The 18,279-nt window shown below is 30.4% G+C and overlaps 1 protein-coding gene across 1 annotated transcript; it reads left to right on the top strand.

The window, feature by feature from the left end:
• The first annotated feature begins 1,549 nt into the window (after positions 1 to 1,549).
• On the top strand, positions 1,550 to 16,952 carry LOC143045456 (uncharacterized). The gene is made up of 4 exons (XM_076217971.1): positions 1,550 to 1,985; positions 7,225 to 7,455; positions 11,455 to 11,889; positions 15,305 to 16,952. The coding sequence occupies exons 1-4, from the start codon at positions 1,652 to 1,654 to the stop codon at positions 16,837 to 16,839; spliced, it is 2,535 nt and encodes an 844-aa protein (XP_076074086.1). The 5' UTR covers positions 1,550 to 1,651; the 3' UTR covers positions 16,840 to 16,952.
• Positions 16,953 to 18,279: the final 1,327 nt, after the last annotated feature.

Genomic DNA, 18,279 nt, shown 5'->3' on the forward strand with positions numbered 1-18,279 from the left:
TGCTGTTTTGCTGTTATTGGGACCCCCTTGCCCCCCCCCCCCCCCTCCCTCATGCATGTGAGTGATTTGCATTTTTATAATCACGTTCATTCGATATTTAGTTAAAAAATGAAATATACAACTAAATTGTAAAATTTTACCGTGACCGGCTTACGCGTGTTTAATGTTTGTTTTCTACACGGTGTCACCTTTACAAATTATGTTTACTTAACATTTTGTCCCAAGCTAAGACTAGACAACGTGTCTTCGTGCTTAATTTCGATTAAGTTGGAACATATCCATCGTTAATTGGGACACAAATTACTGTACGAGATAATTGACGGTAATCATCTTTAATATTAGTATAAGTTATTTTTATTATTCTAGTATATGCATTTATATCAAAATTAAGGTCCTCAATGCTCTTCATCTTTGTGTTTGAATTGGCCTTTTAAATCTTTAGATTCGGGTGCCACTTGTGAGTCTTTAAAAAAAAATGGTATTCGAATGGTTGCTTACTACAGCATTTCAGATACATAATTAGGTCATTGTCATTCATATTATACCTTTAGAAATACAGTAATAGAACTAGTATTAAATATTGCAACCCCGCTGTCCATATAGTAGCATGACTAGTATTCTTGTCCTTTTGACCAGGTTGCATGAATGCTTACTTCGTTCCTTATACTCAGCATTCAGAATGGGACATATTGAGGCCACCAAACGCCTTTTCCATTCAATCCTGTCTCTTGCCACATATAAAGCATGGCCCACAGTACAGGCAATATGTTGTAGTAAAAGGCTTCATTGAGTGCAAATTAGGCTTGCGGTATTCTTAGAAGTGGTTTGTATATGTGTGCATTGAAAAGAAGTCGGATTATGTATAGATAATTTATAGTGTTCTTGGAAGCCTAAATTTTCAACACCCGCACAAGCGTTAAACTTTCTAGGAATGTTTAATTTTTATATTCATTAGACGGATGTTCGTTTCATAAAATTTTGGGTGTATACATTAAGAGACTTTTTCGCAAGATACATTAAGCAACTTTCTGGGTGGAAGTACACATTTAGAGTCATCAACTGATGCTTCATTTTCATTGAAGCTTTCTCAAATATTCACTTACAAATAGATGCGTTTCTCTCGTTTTTCGACATTTCGCTATTTGTTTACAGTTTACCAAATGGTGAAACTTAGGCAGTTTTCAGCAGCATTTTGGATAGATGGTACCCAACGGGCACTTGTCTTAAAAATGTAATCCAAGGATATTAAAATTTCAATATTTTTTATGAGGTTTTTGAGATGGTTTAATAATTTATATTCAAAAAACAAAACAACAGATAAAAAATCGTATTTTATATTTGTCTGAGGTGATTAGGTACACAATAATCGGTTGCAACAAGTACTTTCCAGAGAAATAGGAATTTATCAAATAACAATTTTAAATAACACCGATAAAAGGTTTTTGTGCTAAAAGAATAATTTTATGAATTCCCGGCATTTTTACTTGTTTTCAAATATAGTTATCTCCCTCTAAACGGGCACCTTGCCGATATTGCCGCTAGGGTGTCACTGAAGCGTTACTAATAACCAGTATACACAAATATCGTATATTTTATGTTGTTATCTTATTTAAATGTATTGGCGGGTAGGTAATATAAACTTACTGTCAGAATGACTGGGAAATCAGCAGGACGGAAAGAAAATAAACAGATTTTTCAACAGGTATCGCCTGTTACTTCGAAATGTTTAGCTATGGTTGTGTCTCTTGTTGTTGAGGATAAAGCCGTAAATGGCAAAGAAATATTCGACGATTTTCAACTTCGGAATAGCACTTGTTATTGGAATTCTGCGTTATCTGACAGTATTAAAAACCTTCAATATTTGGGATTTTTAGAACCAAATACGATTTTACTTGGTGGAACTGATGTGTGTTTAGAAAATCTGAGAATGGCATGGGGTAGGAGAGTACTAAATGATCCTCATGATTGCAGGATTGAGAAAATTGGTAAGTTTTAAAATGATTTGTATGCGTACATTTGTATTTCCAATATTCAAATTAAAACTTAAATGACACTTAGAAAGATGATTTGCTAACCTAATTTTTGTTTGTGTTCTTTTTTTAATTGTTCATGAACATAACAATGTGTTAACCTGAGGTGTTAACTGTTGATATTTATAGCCCTTTTCTTCTTTGCTGTGAATACCACTGTCACTCTAATATAATTATAATCAATTTAACTATTGTCAGTTTATTGTCTTAATTTTGTATGCCATAACCATTTAATGTAAATGTGTTTGTGCGAATAAAATATTGTCTATATTGTCTAATTAAAAATATCAATTTATATATATTTTCACTTAAATTTGGTAAAAATTAATATTATAGTTGAAAAAGGATCATAAATTTCTTTCAATTTTGCAAATTGTCCTTTTTAATCAATAAGCATGTGTAAGTGCATAAAATTAATCTATATGCGTCACTCATTTACCAGAAACATAGTTTGTATACATCTATGGTATGACTCAAATCTCATGAAGCATTACATAGAGTTAAACCTAAGACATTGTGATGCAAGTTTTCAATATGCATTATATTAATATTTAATATAAATGCTGTTGAATTTTTGTAACAATATGAAAAAAATCATCATGCTTATAATTCAGTACCACGCCAACGCCAGACGCAGGTTCTGCTACACAAGATGTTATCTGTGACTTTTGAATCAAACCAGTTTCAAACCAAAATCAAACATTGTAATTAAATTAAAAAGTACATTAAACATGCATTTGTTATTGCGATTTTTAAATGGACAAATTGTGAGTTTTGACATAAACTTTTACATTTTGATGTTAACATAATTTGTTTCTTCTTTAAAATGAAGTTTTACAGGTTATTTGTAATAAACGAGTCAAAAGCAACATATTTATCTATGTCTTTTCCTGGCATTAAAAAAATGTATTAAGAAGAACTTCTGGTTAAAAAAAACAGCAAAAAATGAAAACATTTGTATATTATTCATAAAACTACATGCAAATATTTCTTGTAAAAATTCGAGTAGGAAATATAGAGTTTACTAATTTAATAGGTTCCAATAAAAAAATAATTGTCAATGTTTATTTGTTTTTGTTTCAATTAAAAACAAGTTTTAATTTTTATTAAGAACCATATGTCTAAAATCACTTTGATGTTTATATTTGTAAAAGCCATAAAAATTATAAACAAATCAAACAAAAGAGGTTCATTAGAACATAAATTAGATTATGGTATTAACACCTTGTAAAAATAATAGCCAGAAGGTCAGGATGTTTCATTTCCCCATAATTGTCGGAATTAGATTATTTGTTTACACTGTAAGATAACAAGTATCTGTTTAATCAGATTGGATGTAACTACCCAGAGGCCAGGTATAGATATCTCTTACTATTATACTAGTACATCAAGTTCTGTTATTTATATATACCAGTTATTTTAATTTATGACAGGGCAGGTATGTTATCAATATCTTTGGTCCAATATAATTATATTTGTATAATTTAAAGACACACCTGCGTCTGGTCTTTGTATAAATCTAAATAATTTGAAAAACAATAAAAAAATAATAATTCAAATGTTTACCTGCAGGAAGCTATAAACACAGCTAAAGGTAATATTCCTGAAAGAATTTATTTGAAACTTTATTTTTTTATGGTGTCTGTGTATAGAACATAATTTATTCTGTTTTCTTTAATTTGAAGTTGATTTTTTTTCATGGTTATAAATGGAAAACTTTATTTTATTTTTGTTTATACACCTTTGCATATTTTCAGTTTAAAAATAAGTTCATATGGAGTTGGAGTACAATTTCGACCCAAACCCAATACCTTTGATGTTAAATTATCATGATTATTGATAGTCATATGTCTTTGGCATGCAGGGTATGAACAAAAGGAGAATGCAAAATATAAAGTAAATCACACAGCATGAAATAGACATCTACCATATATCCCATAATGTACTTAAGTATTATCCAGGTAATGGATTAGACAGTTTACACCTGTCAGTTTTGTCACCTGTCACTTCAAAGTATTATCACCTACTGTCTCTGTTTAATTGCTAAATAAACCCTCATCACTTAGTTAGGTAGAAAATGTGAGCAATTTCACATGTATGTCATCTACAGGTTAAAAGTTATTGACAAATCAAAATCACTTTTAATTATGTTGTGACAGTCATTTAGCTAATTGATATTTACATGTTTAGTTAATTTTCCATGTTTATTTAATTTCATGTTAATTTATGCAATTAATACATTTGGTTAATGTTCCTTTTAAGGCAGATGGCCACCCAATATAAAAATATTAATGTTCTATCTGCTTCAGAAAAAGATGCATTTGAAATGCATGAAAGCAACGTATGATGACAAAGAATTTACATTTATGCAGAATATTTCACCGCTTTCTTATACAATCGATAATTTATTTATGATAATACATGTATATGAATGCTTTTGAATATAAATGACATAAATTGTTGAATTGATGTATTGCTACAAGCAATAGCATTTGCCTTTCTGCAGATAGAAATAAAGATAGTTAGTTACATTTGATTCAAGCATTTTGCTTTCTAGGATAGCTGGCTTAGTATTTGAAAGATTTCCAAGTTTACCACATTTTGAAGGATAGTTGTTGATAAAATATGTAATGAAGGATAACAGGATTTATTAGATGTTGGTTCCAATTAGAAATATTACTTTGTACTTAAACACTGATAATAGAATTCCACACTTTTAACGAACAGTTTGATATCTAAAACAGATGTTTAATACTGCAGAATAAGAAGTTTGTAAGAGAAGAAACTAATGTAACAATGCCAACCATTTGTTTTGTTAATAATGTGATAGCAATTTCTTCTGGATTTGCCATTGAATGTATTTTTCAGCATTTTTTCATCGCTGATAAAATTTCAACAGCATCATAGCATGGAGGAAATTAACCATAAATCAACGTATTTCAAAATCGGAAGCCAATTTTGCGATGAAAATTGGGATCAGACAAAAATTCTGTTCAACTATATATATATATATAGGGTACCTAAATTTTTAAATGGAAAACTCTACCAATCAATATATTGCCAACACCAAAATAAGAGACATGTGTAAAAATATTACATTGTAATGGGTCCTTAAATCAAGTTTACACAGATGTATTTATGATCTAATGCATTGTATAAGAATTCCAATAATAATCTGTCTCCTAACATTTAGATTGCCAATATTTGATGTTTTAACATGTATTTTATTGAAATAAGCTTGGATTATGACTTTTTATTGAGTAAGACATGGTCAGAATGACGATCAATACATGTTAAATCACATGCAGATTTACTGTCAAAGTTATTGGTATAGTTCTAATATCTTGTACTTATCCTTGTCAAATATTATGGATAGGACCTACGATATATGTATTTGTAAAGTCATCAAGATAGCGTTCGTACATTAATCCTAACTCATTTACATTGACATTACGGTTATCTTTGGGTTATACCTCCATTACAAAAGACTGCTATCCTTCCCTGATCTTTGAAGCTTTCATGTAAATGCATATATTACATGTAGGTGCTTGTTTGCTTTAGGTGTGGGCACTCAAAATCAATTTTCTTTTTTGTAATGATGCCAAAATATTTTGTGATTTCTTTGCCTATATATCAAAGGAAAAAAATGTTTTTCTGTAAATTATTAGGTGATGAAAATGTATTTTTTTTGTACTCCTGAATTTTCAATTGCTGCAATAAATAATCAGAAATATTTTTAGGCAAAGATGCATATTTTTCACCAATCCTCATTTGTTTTATCACTACTGTAGATAAGTTGCTATATGTTTATTTATTCACCCAGTACCATTCACTTTTCCATCACACATTAAATTTGCTTTTTTTTGAAATAGTTACGTCAGATCATTCTGTGTAGATGAATTCGAAGCACTAATTAAAAGACCTGGCATGAGAACATGAATCTCTTCATACAAAAGTTGAAAACACTTCAATTTTTTTGGTGTAACTTGTAAACCCTAAATCTCTTCTTATCAAATGATAATGAATAATTTTAATTGTGCATACAATTTCATTTAATACCAATTAAGATGTCAAAAAGAGCCAAGATACAGTCAAAACTCCTGCTAAAAGTTCCTTTATTATCTAACATCTTTGGTCCTTTATTTAACATGTTTAATGTAATTAGATATATATATATATATATATATATGATGATTTTTAGGGGGACATAAATTAGAGATTGTACTCTATAACAACAATTGAAGTCCAAGTGACAAGACAGCTATTACTATTATATGTACAGAGTTGACTGTTATTGGTCTAGTTCATTGGTTTATTCGATAAGGTGAAGGTTATCTCAGAAGCAATTTCACATATTAATTACAACAGTTGCTACATGTTGTTTTTAATGCTATAAATTTTATTAAAGATTTATACACAAAGTATAAAGATGTCATCTATTGACCAAGATCAAAGCTCAATGAATTCTTCATTTTCAAATACTTTGATGGAAATGAAACTCCTGTTTGAGTTAAATACTTTTATTTTATCCACAAATTCAGAAATACAAATAGCTGGAGGAAAGGTCAAACATGATTGTTCCTATAAAAATGGAGAAATGATATTAAGATTTTTTTCATTCAAAATAACAATTGTGTCAATATACAGTTTAAATACACAATGAAAGTCAACTTATATCTTTTGGCCCAGTGGCCTTTTGTGTATATTTGGCTTATTGGTAAACTTACCATGTCTCCTTATTTTTATATTAAAAATGTAAGGAGGATTACAATACCACAACCTTGCACCATTTAGGTGAAATTTAAATCAGGTTTTGACATTGTGCATTTATAATAAGACAAATAAAATTTTACTGATGAAATGAAATTTAATTTGTTTTATGCACAATGTCAAACTCTGAAAGTCCAATATGTTATAATTGCCTGCAGTTACAGTAAGAGTGCTAGCCATACCATCAGTACTTAAAAAAAGTACTAAAATTGCCATACAATTAGTCTACTAGTAGTGACATACATTTGTGCAATCAGTATTAACAGTGCCTGGCATACAACCAGTGCGAATAGTGTCATATATACAATCAGTACTAACAGTGCACATTCAATCAGTACTCTCAGTGCCATACATTTAGTACTAACAGTGTCATACAATCAGTGCCAACATATTACCATACTAATTTCTTTTATTGTCATTACAGGGGATATTGGTAATATAACCATGCAGGAGGTACCACAGAATCATTTTATTCCCCTCCCAGAAATTCTCTGTCTTATTATCCTTGACCTCAACAACAAACAGATCCTAGCAACAGTTGATATCATACAGGCACAGCTAAAAAAATGTTACCAAGGGACACAGTTACCAAGCAACCAGCTTGTATATGAAACCTTGCACAACCTGATTCAAGAAAGAAAACTTTTTCACACTGGTATGTACAGGGAACTTTTGTTTATTTTTAGGTATAAATACATGTATACCAGCTATTGATCTTATCAAATGAAATGACTGGATGGTATAGTTACTCAACTGCTATAGTGCTGGTTTATTCCCTTACTTGTGATCAGCTACAGGTATTACACCACCTGTTCTTGTGATTTCATTGGTCTATATTCAAGCAATAAAACACTGTAAACAAAATTTGCTGAGGAAGCGGAAATGTCTGGTCAGTTTTGAGACCCAATGGCCTTCTGACAAAAGTCAATTTTTTAAGAAATCGAAAGCTTACTTGTATGAAAATGTAACTGAAATAAAGTTGACTCCAGTATATTGATATTAAAATTTTATATCTTACCTATCTTATCATAGGTAACTATTTAAACATTTTTTTACCGTTATATATATATGAAACATGATAGAAGGTTGTTAGAGAAAATTAACTTATATGAATTGAATTCATCAATCAAAAGATAAAAAAAAAATTGCTGTCCTGAACAGAGTAGAACGAAAAGATCTAACACTCATTTCAATAATGAAAATTTTGAAATTTAAGTCTTTTATGAACGTGTTCATTTAGTCCTTATTGTGTGATAACTAAGATTGTAACACCAAAATTTTGGAGATAAGAAACTTAAAGAAACTCAAATTTCTGATTTAAATTGAGTAGATCTGATTTGTAATAAATAATTTAATTGCTATATAGAAATCCTTAATTATTTTACTTCTAAAATTTCTAACTCAAGGATAAAGTAGAAAATTATTGAGAAAATTTGACAAGAAAATCCCTTGGTGAATATAGAATACACCTGAGTTACACCTGAGATGTTTGCAGGTGAGAAAGTTTCCTTTGTTGATAGGATGTCGATTTAGTGGATTTTCAAATTCAGGATCAGAGACCATATGTTTCAATTAAAAGAAAGGGTCAGAGTTCGAGTTTAAAGTTCCCACTGTAATAAAGTCTAGTGAAAATTCCTTACATGGCAGTGACAAATAGATTACTATTATTTAAATAATCAGTTACAACAATATTTTCTCACATAATTGATGCAAGTTTATGAATTCAATAAAGGTCTCATTCTCAAAATTCAAATTTACTTAAAGGATTGCTTTCCAGAGTAAATAAAATTTTGAAAGCAATTACATATTGAATACAAAAAATACATAGATCAATGGCAAACTAATGATGGTTTAAACTACTAGGTAATTGAGTCTTAAATCGACTGGATGTTTTAGTTACTCAAGAATTTTTAAATTTACAAATTGCAAACACAGAAAATGTGAATGTCTATGTTATTGATAGTTTATAGTTTGTTGTTTTATTTTCAACATCTCTGTAAACTTTGATGTTTCTCTGCCTTACATAGGACAAACAAATGCTTAAGACAGACCTTTAAGAGAAAAGGTGTTTGACTTTTTTATCAGCATGATGTTGATCTATTACAATGTTTATAAGCATTTATATGTTTACTATGATTAGGCTATTTTTCTAGTACTTAAAATCAGAATGCAGAAAAGTTACTCTGGGTTTGAACATATTTTGATTTCCTAAAGTAGTATGTCATTGTGATACTTTCACTATATGGTCATGAATTGACGATGGTTGCTTCTTGATATATATATGCATCTTGTCATTTTGGTGTGTAAAAACTGATCGCAATTTAAAAGAAAAAATCAAAAATCATTTGTTAAAATTTATAAAACCTGTTGTCACTATCAAAGATTTTCATTTTAAAATAGTAAAGTAAAAAATCTTTGTATCTGCCAGATGGAATGAAGTATGGATCCACCAAAAATTATGAAAAATACAGAGGATCAAACATGTATTTCTGAATTGAGGAAAGAAATAAAGAAACAGAATAAGAATTTTATTAATCTAATCAAGAACCCATAAAAGGCATCATTTTACAACAATATTATGCACAATATGATTGGAAAAAAGCAAAACAGAAACCTAACACATACTATAACTTTATGGACAGGATCAGAGCCTAACACAACATGTGTCTTATATACCTATTACATCAAATCTTATAATAATAATAAAATATTATTTCATATATATATTTTGTTTACATCTGGATCTAAAATAAATACTACATGCATTAGTCACTTGAAAATTTGAGTCAAAAGTAGATAAAAGAATAAACAAACAACAACTGTTTATAAAGAGGTTTAAAAAAAAATAGACCAAGATATGATACATCTGAGAATGTGATTCAGTTGGTTGCATTTCATTCCCTTTGTATTCTGTTTTTAACATGCATTTTCCTATTTTCTTGTCCTTTTGACCTTTGTTAAAGCATACTTAAATATGGCCTTGTTTTTTATTTACAATAAAAGACATAATGATGTTTATTAAGTTTATGTTTTTACTATTGGATACCCATCCATGGTCTATAAACTTTAGAAAAAGGCACTTCTTGATGTATTAGAGATTTTGATTACCAACTCTCTAATTTGTTTTCTGTGTTTGTAATAAAAATATGAATTGAAAGCTTGTGAATATGGGTTTTATTATGAGTTAATGGTCCCTGCGGTTTTTATAGCTCATTTATTTCTCAAAAATAGATTGTTTTGATACATATCTTTTTTTTATTAACTTGTTATATTTGTTTATACTTTAATCAATATTAAAGTGATTTGCATAAAACATTACTTTTTTTTTGCCAATATTGTGGTAGGATTTTAATTGTGTGGCTTTTTTTGGTTCATATGAATGTCAATGAAACTTTTACCTCAGAATAGAAACTATATATTAACTCCCATGGTGGTCTTGGCTTAGCAAGCTTGCTTTGAGTAGAAGAGGTCATGGTTTCAATTTTTGACTGAGTTAAGAAGAAAGACTAAAAATTTGTAATTTGCTGCTTCCATGCTTTAACTTCCATGGTGGTCTTGATGTAGCAAGCTTGCTTTGAGTAGAAGAGGTCATGGTTTCAATTTTTGACTGAGTTTAAGAAAGGAATAGAAAATTGTTATTTGTTGCTTCCATACTACGTACATATATATCTGAGACTGTATTGTAACATGTTTTCATACAGAAGGTTATCAGGGTAACTGAAGATAAACTCTGTATTGCATGTTGACTATTCTTTGTAGAAACAAAGCACGTTGCATTCTTATGTATGACATATCATGCAATCATCTTAAATGTGTGTCTATGTAATTCTTGCCATAGTACAGAAAGCATCAGTCAATCAAAGTTTTAGCTTAACACTGCTTTTTCTGACACTAAAATCAAATGTGACAGAAACGAAATGAAATATCAAGACGTGAAAGTCAAATGTAATTTGGTTGTTGGTTATTATAATGCATCTTTTCAAATTCTTTCATTCATATCTCCTATTGCTATTGTAAAAGAAATTTAAAATATCAGTGAATAGTTATTCTGTCATTAGCAACAGTTGCTTAGTAAAATTTTGGGCTATATTGACAAATTACTTTTCACCAATTGTTAACTTTTGCACTATTAGTCTCAGGTAAAATTAAGCTTGAAAGAAGATTAGGTCTCTTAAAAAAATATGTTTCTTTAATTTATTCTGATCATACATAATCTTTAAGCAGGAAAAGGTTTGGAGGAATCCAATTTCATAATAATTTATTAGCACCTGAACTTTAAAGCAAATTTCTTCAATATAACCTGTAAAATAAAGATGAGAATGCTGAGTGAGAGAACACATTTTTTTTTTAATTTATAGATTTCGTTTATTTGCTCATTGTATTTCATCCATTGCAAGAGTCACTTTTGGAAATGGTCTAACCCTTTAATTAATTAATTAAGCAAATTGTCAATAAAAACATTCATACAGATCTTTGTTGGGTTTCTGATTAGATTATCTCAGAACTGCCTCATTTCTTTTTTAGTTTGGCAGATTGTATGTTAGACAAGGAGAGTTTACGAGATTATAATTTGAAATCTTGCTCTTATTGTATGCATTATCTGTGTGCGTTATAATTTTACATATGTGACCTTAACTGTCTTATGTATTTTCAGGTAGTGGATACTTTGTGGTAACGCCTGATACCCTCCGACTCCCAGTTGACCTACCTTCGCCAAGTTTGCCACCTCAACACAATCCAATGTATCTACCGTTTTCAAGAAATCTAACAATGTGCGATAGAAAAATGTCACCTTTCGCAGTTCCCATGACAACAGTTGCTATGACACAGACTTTACCACCGGTTAGGTCTATTTCTTGCCAAGTAAGCATAGCCAATCAAAAAAGAGCCAGCACACCAGAATTAAAGATAGAAGAGACAGAAAAATCGAGATTACATCGTAGCCACAGTGCTCGAAGACACAAGGATAAGAATCATAATGATGCAGAATCGTTGAAAAAGAATGTTTCTGTAAGAGCCCAAGATGACTGTCTCACAAATAAAGATGTCAATGTTATGAAGAGTAATCTTAACAAAGTCAAGGAAAAAGGTATGTACAAAATGATATGGTAGGAGTGAAGTGAAAGCAACATTCATATGTTATTTGAAAAATAGAAAAGGACAAGGTATATTTTGTGACTTGTGTGGCCCAAGTCAATTCATAGATGAAAAAAAAAAGATATTGCAACATGAAATAAGATGGTTCATTACACTTCTACAAAAAGGATTCAAACAAATGTAATTTTGAGCTTAGGGTGCACCATTTGACTGTGTTATCAAAGTGCATTTCGTGGCTGCCTTAGGATGAAATGCAGATACCTTTAAAACAAATATATTTTATTTTTATTTCAAGTACACTGATCAAACATTCAATTTAGATTATATTTTTTAGGAAACATTAGACACCAAGTTGTTCATTTTTCCTTTGTACCTTTCAAGGAGGTATAAAGTGACAACTCCATTCATAAATCATACATCATTTTCTTACGATTTTTTCAATATTTTTCATTATGACTGGCAAAAGTTTTGAAGTCACTCAAGAGTTACTTGTCTCAGTGATTTATATATTAGATCAAGGCTCTTTATATACCTCATTATGTCATAGGGTTTATGCATATTTAATCTTTTATTTGAAGATTAGCATTTACATGATAAAGTAAAAGGGTTTGGTGGTTTAATCTATTGTGGTTTAAATACTCTCAATGCATGTTTAAAATATTCAATTATTCAATGATGAGAATTGACTCGTTTCTCACTTGAAAGAATTTAGATTGAAAGAGATACTAGTCCCTCTTATCCTGGATTGAAAAAGTTTTCCCAGCAAGACAACTTGTTAACACCATTTTAAAAGAAAAAGGACTTGAACAACTTATTCATCACCATACTAATCTTTTTAATAAAAGAATTAATTAGAATTTGAAGTTGTTGTAGCAGTAAACTGGTGTTTATGACAAACCAGGCTTCAATAAGTAAATATAAAGGATGTTTTACAGATGTAGAAACTCTTGTCAAGGAAAATGCTGGGATTGAATTATAAGCTTTAACTGGTCAATATACTGGGGTTGAAAGTATCATTTGAAAAATCTGAATACAGAAACTTTTTAAAATTATTAAGTGCATTAAAAAGTTGTATATGGGCTCCTAGGATAGAAATTGACCTTCAACATGTTATGCAAGTGAATATCAACATTATTACATATATCTGGTATCCTATTTCAGCTGGAAATAAAATCTATATCAAAAGTCTGTAACTGTTTGAAAATTGAGTTGTTATATTATAACCCTATAAAACAATCAACATTTATCTTTTTTTTCGTATAATAAAAATGTTTAATGTTCCTTAAACCAATCAAAGTTGTATACATGTGCATGAAAATGTGCACTTGCATAAAGTCAATCCGACACAGCTCATATGTTATTTGTAATTTTCTTTATAGACAATCGTTTTTGAAAAAAAATGTAAGCCACCTAAGGGAGATTTTTTAAAAATTTTTTATTATTTCCATTATTCATATAGTTATATTCTGACATTTGGTTTAAATTAACCTTATACATTCAATTGATTATGCATTGCATGTACTAACACATACCATCTTAGCTGTAGGGAATTTTATGAGTCTAATGTATAAAAGCTATAACTAATGAATCAGTATTCTGTTTGATAAAAATAAAAATTCTACTTCCAACCCATAAAATTTCTAATAAAATTTGTGATTTCTTTGTTAATGGAAAACCTTTAAAGTTTATTAGTTCGAGTCAGTCATTTAAGTAAAGTGTGAAGATATTAAGGGTGTCATGGTTTGATGAATGAGGGTTTAATCTCTAGATATCCACACATTTTTGAAAGTTTATTTTATTCCTTTGGAGGGGGGGGGTAAAAACTTGGGTCTCTCACTAAAATAACAGGGAAACACATAAGCTTTTGTTTGCAAAACAGCTTCCTATATGGTCTCTGTTTCACAGGCTTCAAGTTATGTTCCAGTCTATTAAAAAAGGGAATCTTTTATCTATTCCTTTGATTTGTTTGAGCTTTTGATTCTGCCATTTTATTTTAGATTTTCCATTTCAAATTTTCCTAGGAGCTCTGTATTTTTGTTATTATACTTTTTACAAGACCTGCATACATGTTTAATTTTTCTTGTGTTTTAAATAATTTTCGTATCATGTATGAATCAACCCAATATAGAAAATAAGATAAAATCAAAATCAGTAATCAATCAGGAAAAATTAAGTTCAGGTAAAAATGTAAATTAAATGAAATATAATATATTTTCAAATACTCATGGAAAAACATAATGAATTTGTATTTTATTTTAAAACACTTGTTTGTGACATATTTTGATGGATTATCATGCTTGATATTTTATTCATGCATGCATTCTTACTGTTTCTTAAAAACACCTGTCACATCTGCTTACATCAAATTATATAAAACACCATTGTATTGGTTGAAAGTAAAAGTCTTAGCCAATGACATTAAGTTATTTGTATCACAAGTCTTTTACAGTCTTTTTGCACAAAATTTGAAATAAAAAAGATAATATTTTTAAACTACATGTTTAGGATCGCAATTGACCTCATGTAAAATTAAAAAAAAAGATATGAACAAGAGAGAGATAACATGTGGGAGTATAGTTATTGGTATAAGGAATAAGACTGATAGTAATGGAGGTAGGAATAAGTTGTAGTTTTTTTCATTTAGAGTTTTTGTCATAGGGGTCTACAGTATATATCAAAATCAGAATAAATAATCTTTAGATAAGATGACTGCAACATTAATATGAACTCAGCAAAAAAAAAATATTCCTTGTTTTCAATTCCAAATTGAGATTTTTTTATCATGAAAATAATCATTTAATATAAAGGGAAGCACATGCTATGTTCAGCTCTAGCATTCAATTTAGCTATTTGAATTACATGTGATACAGGCTATCAGCTGTATTTATTTCTGTAGACTTAGTATATAAATTCTGAAGAGCAGATTGGAATGCAGGCTTGATACATTTTATCTAGGATTCTTTCAAATTACTTCAATGTTTCTTATGAGATTAGTATTATTTTCATGCAACAGTTGAAAAAAAATCTTCAAATAACTTGCTATGCCTTTTCAAAGAAATTCATTACTTTTTGTAATGAGATAATTTAAATAGGAATGTTTCTGTTATGTTCTCCTAGTCTCCTACATGTAAATTACTTGTTTCAAAGGGAATTAAAGTTAGTATACATCTAGAAACATGTGTATGTGAGTGCTGTGGTTTGAAATTGCCAATTAAGGATTTAGCTGGATGTCATGAAATATATACATGTATTTCAAAACTGTTATAGGAAGGAAAATTGAATTATGAAAAATGAAATAAACATTCAATAGCTTTAGTCCAAGAAGGCTCTAGTTTGTAAAAAATAACCCACTGATTTTGTAAATGTTATGTGTGCATTTTTATCAAATGTTTTATTTCTTCTTTCAGGTGAAAAGAAGTCATTATTGTCCAAATTGTTTGGGAAGAAAAAAAAGACAGATGAGGTTAAACACAAGAAAACAAAAGAGGTTAAACACAAGTGTAAAGAACCAGAAACAAAAGATAATAAAAAGTATGCCACATTTTCTGGTCAGTTCCCTCCCCCTGAATGGATGTGGTACCAAGATCAATGTAAAAAACATGAAAGAACAAATAAGTGGGTGACGCAGCAAACTGGAATGGTTCAGATGTCACATGGACATATATCTCATAATAAAATACATCGACCAACATTTGAGATCAAGAAAGACCCTCACCAGTGTAACAGTATATCTCCCGTTACTCTTCCTACAGCAGTGTCCAGTACCAAGCATCACAAATCTCATAAACAAACTCATAAAGTATCTCCATCTGACAAAGCACATACTTACCATGAAATTGAATCATTTACCGGTAAAATGTGCAATAAAGCCAAAAAAATGCAGCAGCCACATTGTGTTCAAGAAATGCCACCAGAATCAAGGTTCCTTCCTATTAAAGAAACTCAAGAAAAGAATCCTGATATCAGGGTACGAAGGTCAAAATCTCATAATCGTAAGTCAAACAGACATTCAGTTGATGTTGGATTACTTCGAAGACAACATGCTCACCGAGAGCTTCAACAAGACATTCAAAACGAGCACTCAAGAGTAATGGGGTTGTCTCCCATGTATAGCTCAACGCCGCGAGATGTTGACAAAAGATTTATCCAACCAAGTGGAGAATATGTTGATATGTGTTCCAGTCCTGTGCTACGTGAAGTTAATCGAACAGACCACAGATCCCACAGGAGGAGATCCAAACATTACAAGAGAATTGAGAATGACATCAACTATGAACATCATGGGGTATTACCCCGTAAACACAGCAATATCGCCATGTCTCGCGATAGTGGCGTGAACTGTGTGGGTTTGTCAAATCCTTCGGAAAATAACAATGTATTTTGCTATAATCAGTTGATGGACTACGAAAATGTTAAATCTAACAACTTACACAAAAGTTGGGAGATGCAAGGAAATACTCAACACAATGGTGAATTAAAGAAAAATGAAATCGTCTGTATCGCTGAAATTAATGCATGTGTTCCAGAGCATAATGATTATGTTGAAATTAACAGTATAGAAATGGCAAGAAGTATGCCATCAGAAGTAAATGAGGAAGCGAAAGAAAATCAGCCTTTTTCAAATAGAAGTGATGATATAGGATTAATGGACAGTAGTGAACAGAGTTATGACACAGTAATTTATAATAAAAGAGTGCAAGATGTATCTAAAGAAACAGAAAATTTGACTCTGGGTGATAGTGGATTTTACTCTCCACGAGTAACAGAAATTGAACTCGGAAAAAATAAAAAAGTGAAACTGCCATTATACAAAAACTTAAGTTATGACCACCATGAACTGAACAATCTTAAAGATTTCCAGAAAGAAAAAATAGTGCTAAATAATGAATTCTACAAGGAGCCCTCTCCTTCATCTGATTATCAAATTGTTGGTGTTGTGTAAATTGATGTTGTCATTGTGATAAGGGAGATAATTATCAATATTTATGAATGTACATGCACATGCCCTTAATGATAAGCATGACAAAGTAAAAGAAAAATTTATTTAAAATTCAAGATGTCTTGTTTTTATGCCCCAACACCAATGTAACTTGGCTATATGAATTAATCCCTCAGGATCTGGTTGATTTTTTGGAGATAACTCTCCATCAAAGTCACAATTCGTAAAAGTGAACGATTAGAGCTCAAAGTACGGTCTTCAACATGGCTCCTTGGCTCACACTGAACAGCAAGCTATAAAGGGCCCCAAAAATGACTAGTGTGAAACCCTTCTAACGGGTTAACCAATGTATTGATATTTCACTAACACATGTATCTTTATATGGCATAATTCTGATCTGCAAGGTACTACATTTTTTATGTAGGACTTGAAATTCCTGAATTGGTCTTTGATTGAAATCAAGTGAATTTTGTTGTGAGGACCATTCCACACTTATATTTTGAAAATATGCTGATTTAGGCTGCATAATATCAGGTTTGATCTAGGGCCAAACAAGGTCTTCGGATTTGATGTTTGATCACCAACATTGCAGCATTCAGGAGTCAGAGCAAAGATTTATAGGTGGTTGTAAGGTCTTGAGAATGAGTATTCATATATTCAGAGGGTTAATATAATGCTTGTTACACATCAACATTTCTATCCTATGTATGCTTGAAAAATAAGCTGCTGGACATTTGTTTTAATATAAGAAGATATAGTATTATTGCCAATGAGACAACTATCCAATGGTCTGATTTGACAAAATAATAAACAGAAACCAGCAACCAAAGAAAACCTGTGAATACAGCCTCATGACTTGGTAAAGGCTCATATAGAATGTGGCAGGAGTAACCATGTTTTAGAGCAGTTAACCCTCCCTCTAACATGGGACAGTGGTGTAACAGCACATCATAAGAATAAACTACAAAAACAATTGGAAATGGTCTGATCATCAATTAGCAAGAATCTGCCACAAAAAAAAAACACACCAAAAACAAAGCACTGATCTAAAAGTTCTAGAAGTTCCTGGACGCTAGTCAAAAGCAATTATATAGATATTTTGTCAATTATTTTGAAGACTTTGTATGATAGTTGGACAGAAACTATGTATGTAAAAATGAGCAACATTGTCGAAATCGTTGAAACATCTTGTAGGATTTATTGCCCTTAATGTAAATCCAAAGGAAACAAGAGAAAAAAAATCTTCATCTTAACATCATCAGCTAGAGGCTCTAAAGAGCCTGTGTTGTATACTTAGGCCTATGAGCATCTTAGTTTAAACAGTATTTATTAATGAAAAATGTCAAGACAAATATTACAATGTTACATAAAGTTCAAATATGGGATTCGGAAACAAGTTTGGAAAAACTTTTATAAATCCGTCTCCCTAAAAAAAAACAAAAA

Source organism: Mytilus galloprovincialis, chromosome 9 (genome assembly GCF_965363235.1).
Source record: "Mytilus galloprovincialis chromosome 9, xbMytGall1.hap1.1, whole genome shotgun sequence".
Taxonomy (NCBI): Eukaryota; Metazoa; Mollusca; class Bivalvia; order Mytilida; family Mytilidae; genus Mytilus; species Mytilus galloprovincialis.

Excerpts from the sequence above, each read along its gene's own strand:
- LOC143045456 (XM_076217971.1), top strand. The coding sequence starts at position 1,652 with ATGACTGGGAAATCAGCAGGACGGAAAGAAAATAAACAGATTTTTCAA. Across the intron at positions 1,986-7,224 it reads TTGCAGGATTGAGAAAATTG|GGGATATTGGTAATATAACC; the intron begins GTAAGTTTTAAA and ends TTGTCATTACAG. Across the intron at positions 11,890-15,304 it reads TAACAAAGTCAAGGAAAAAG|GTGAAAAGAAGTCATTATTG; the intron begins GTATGTACAAAA and ends TTCTTCTTTCAG.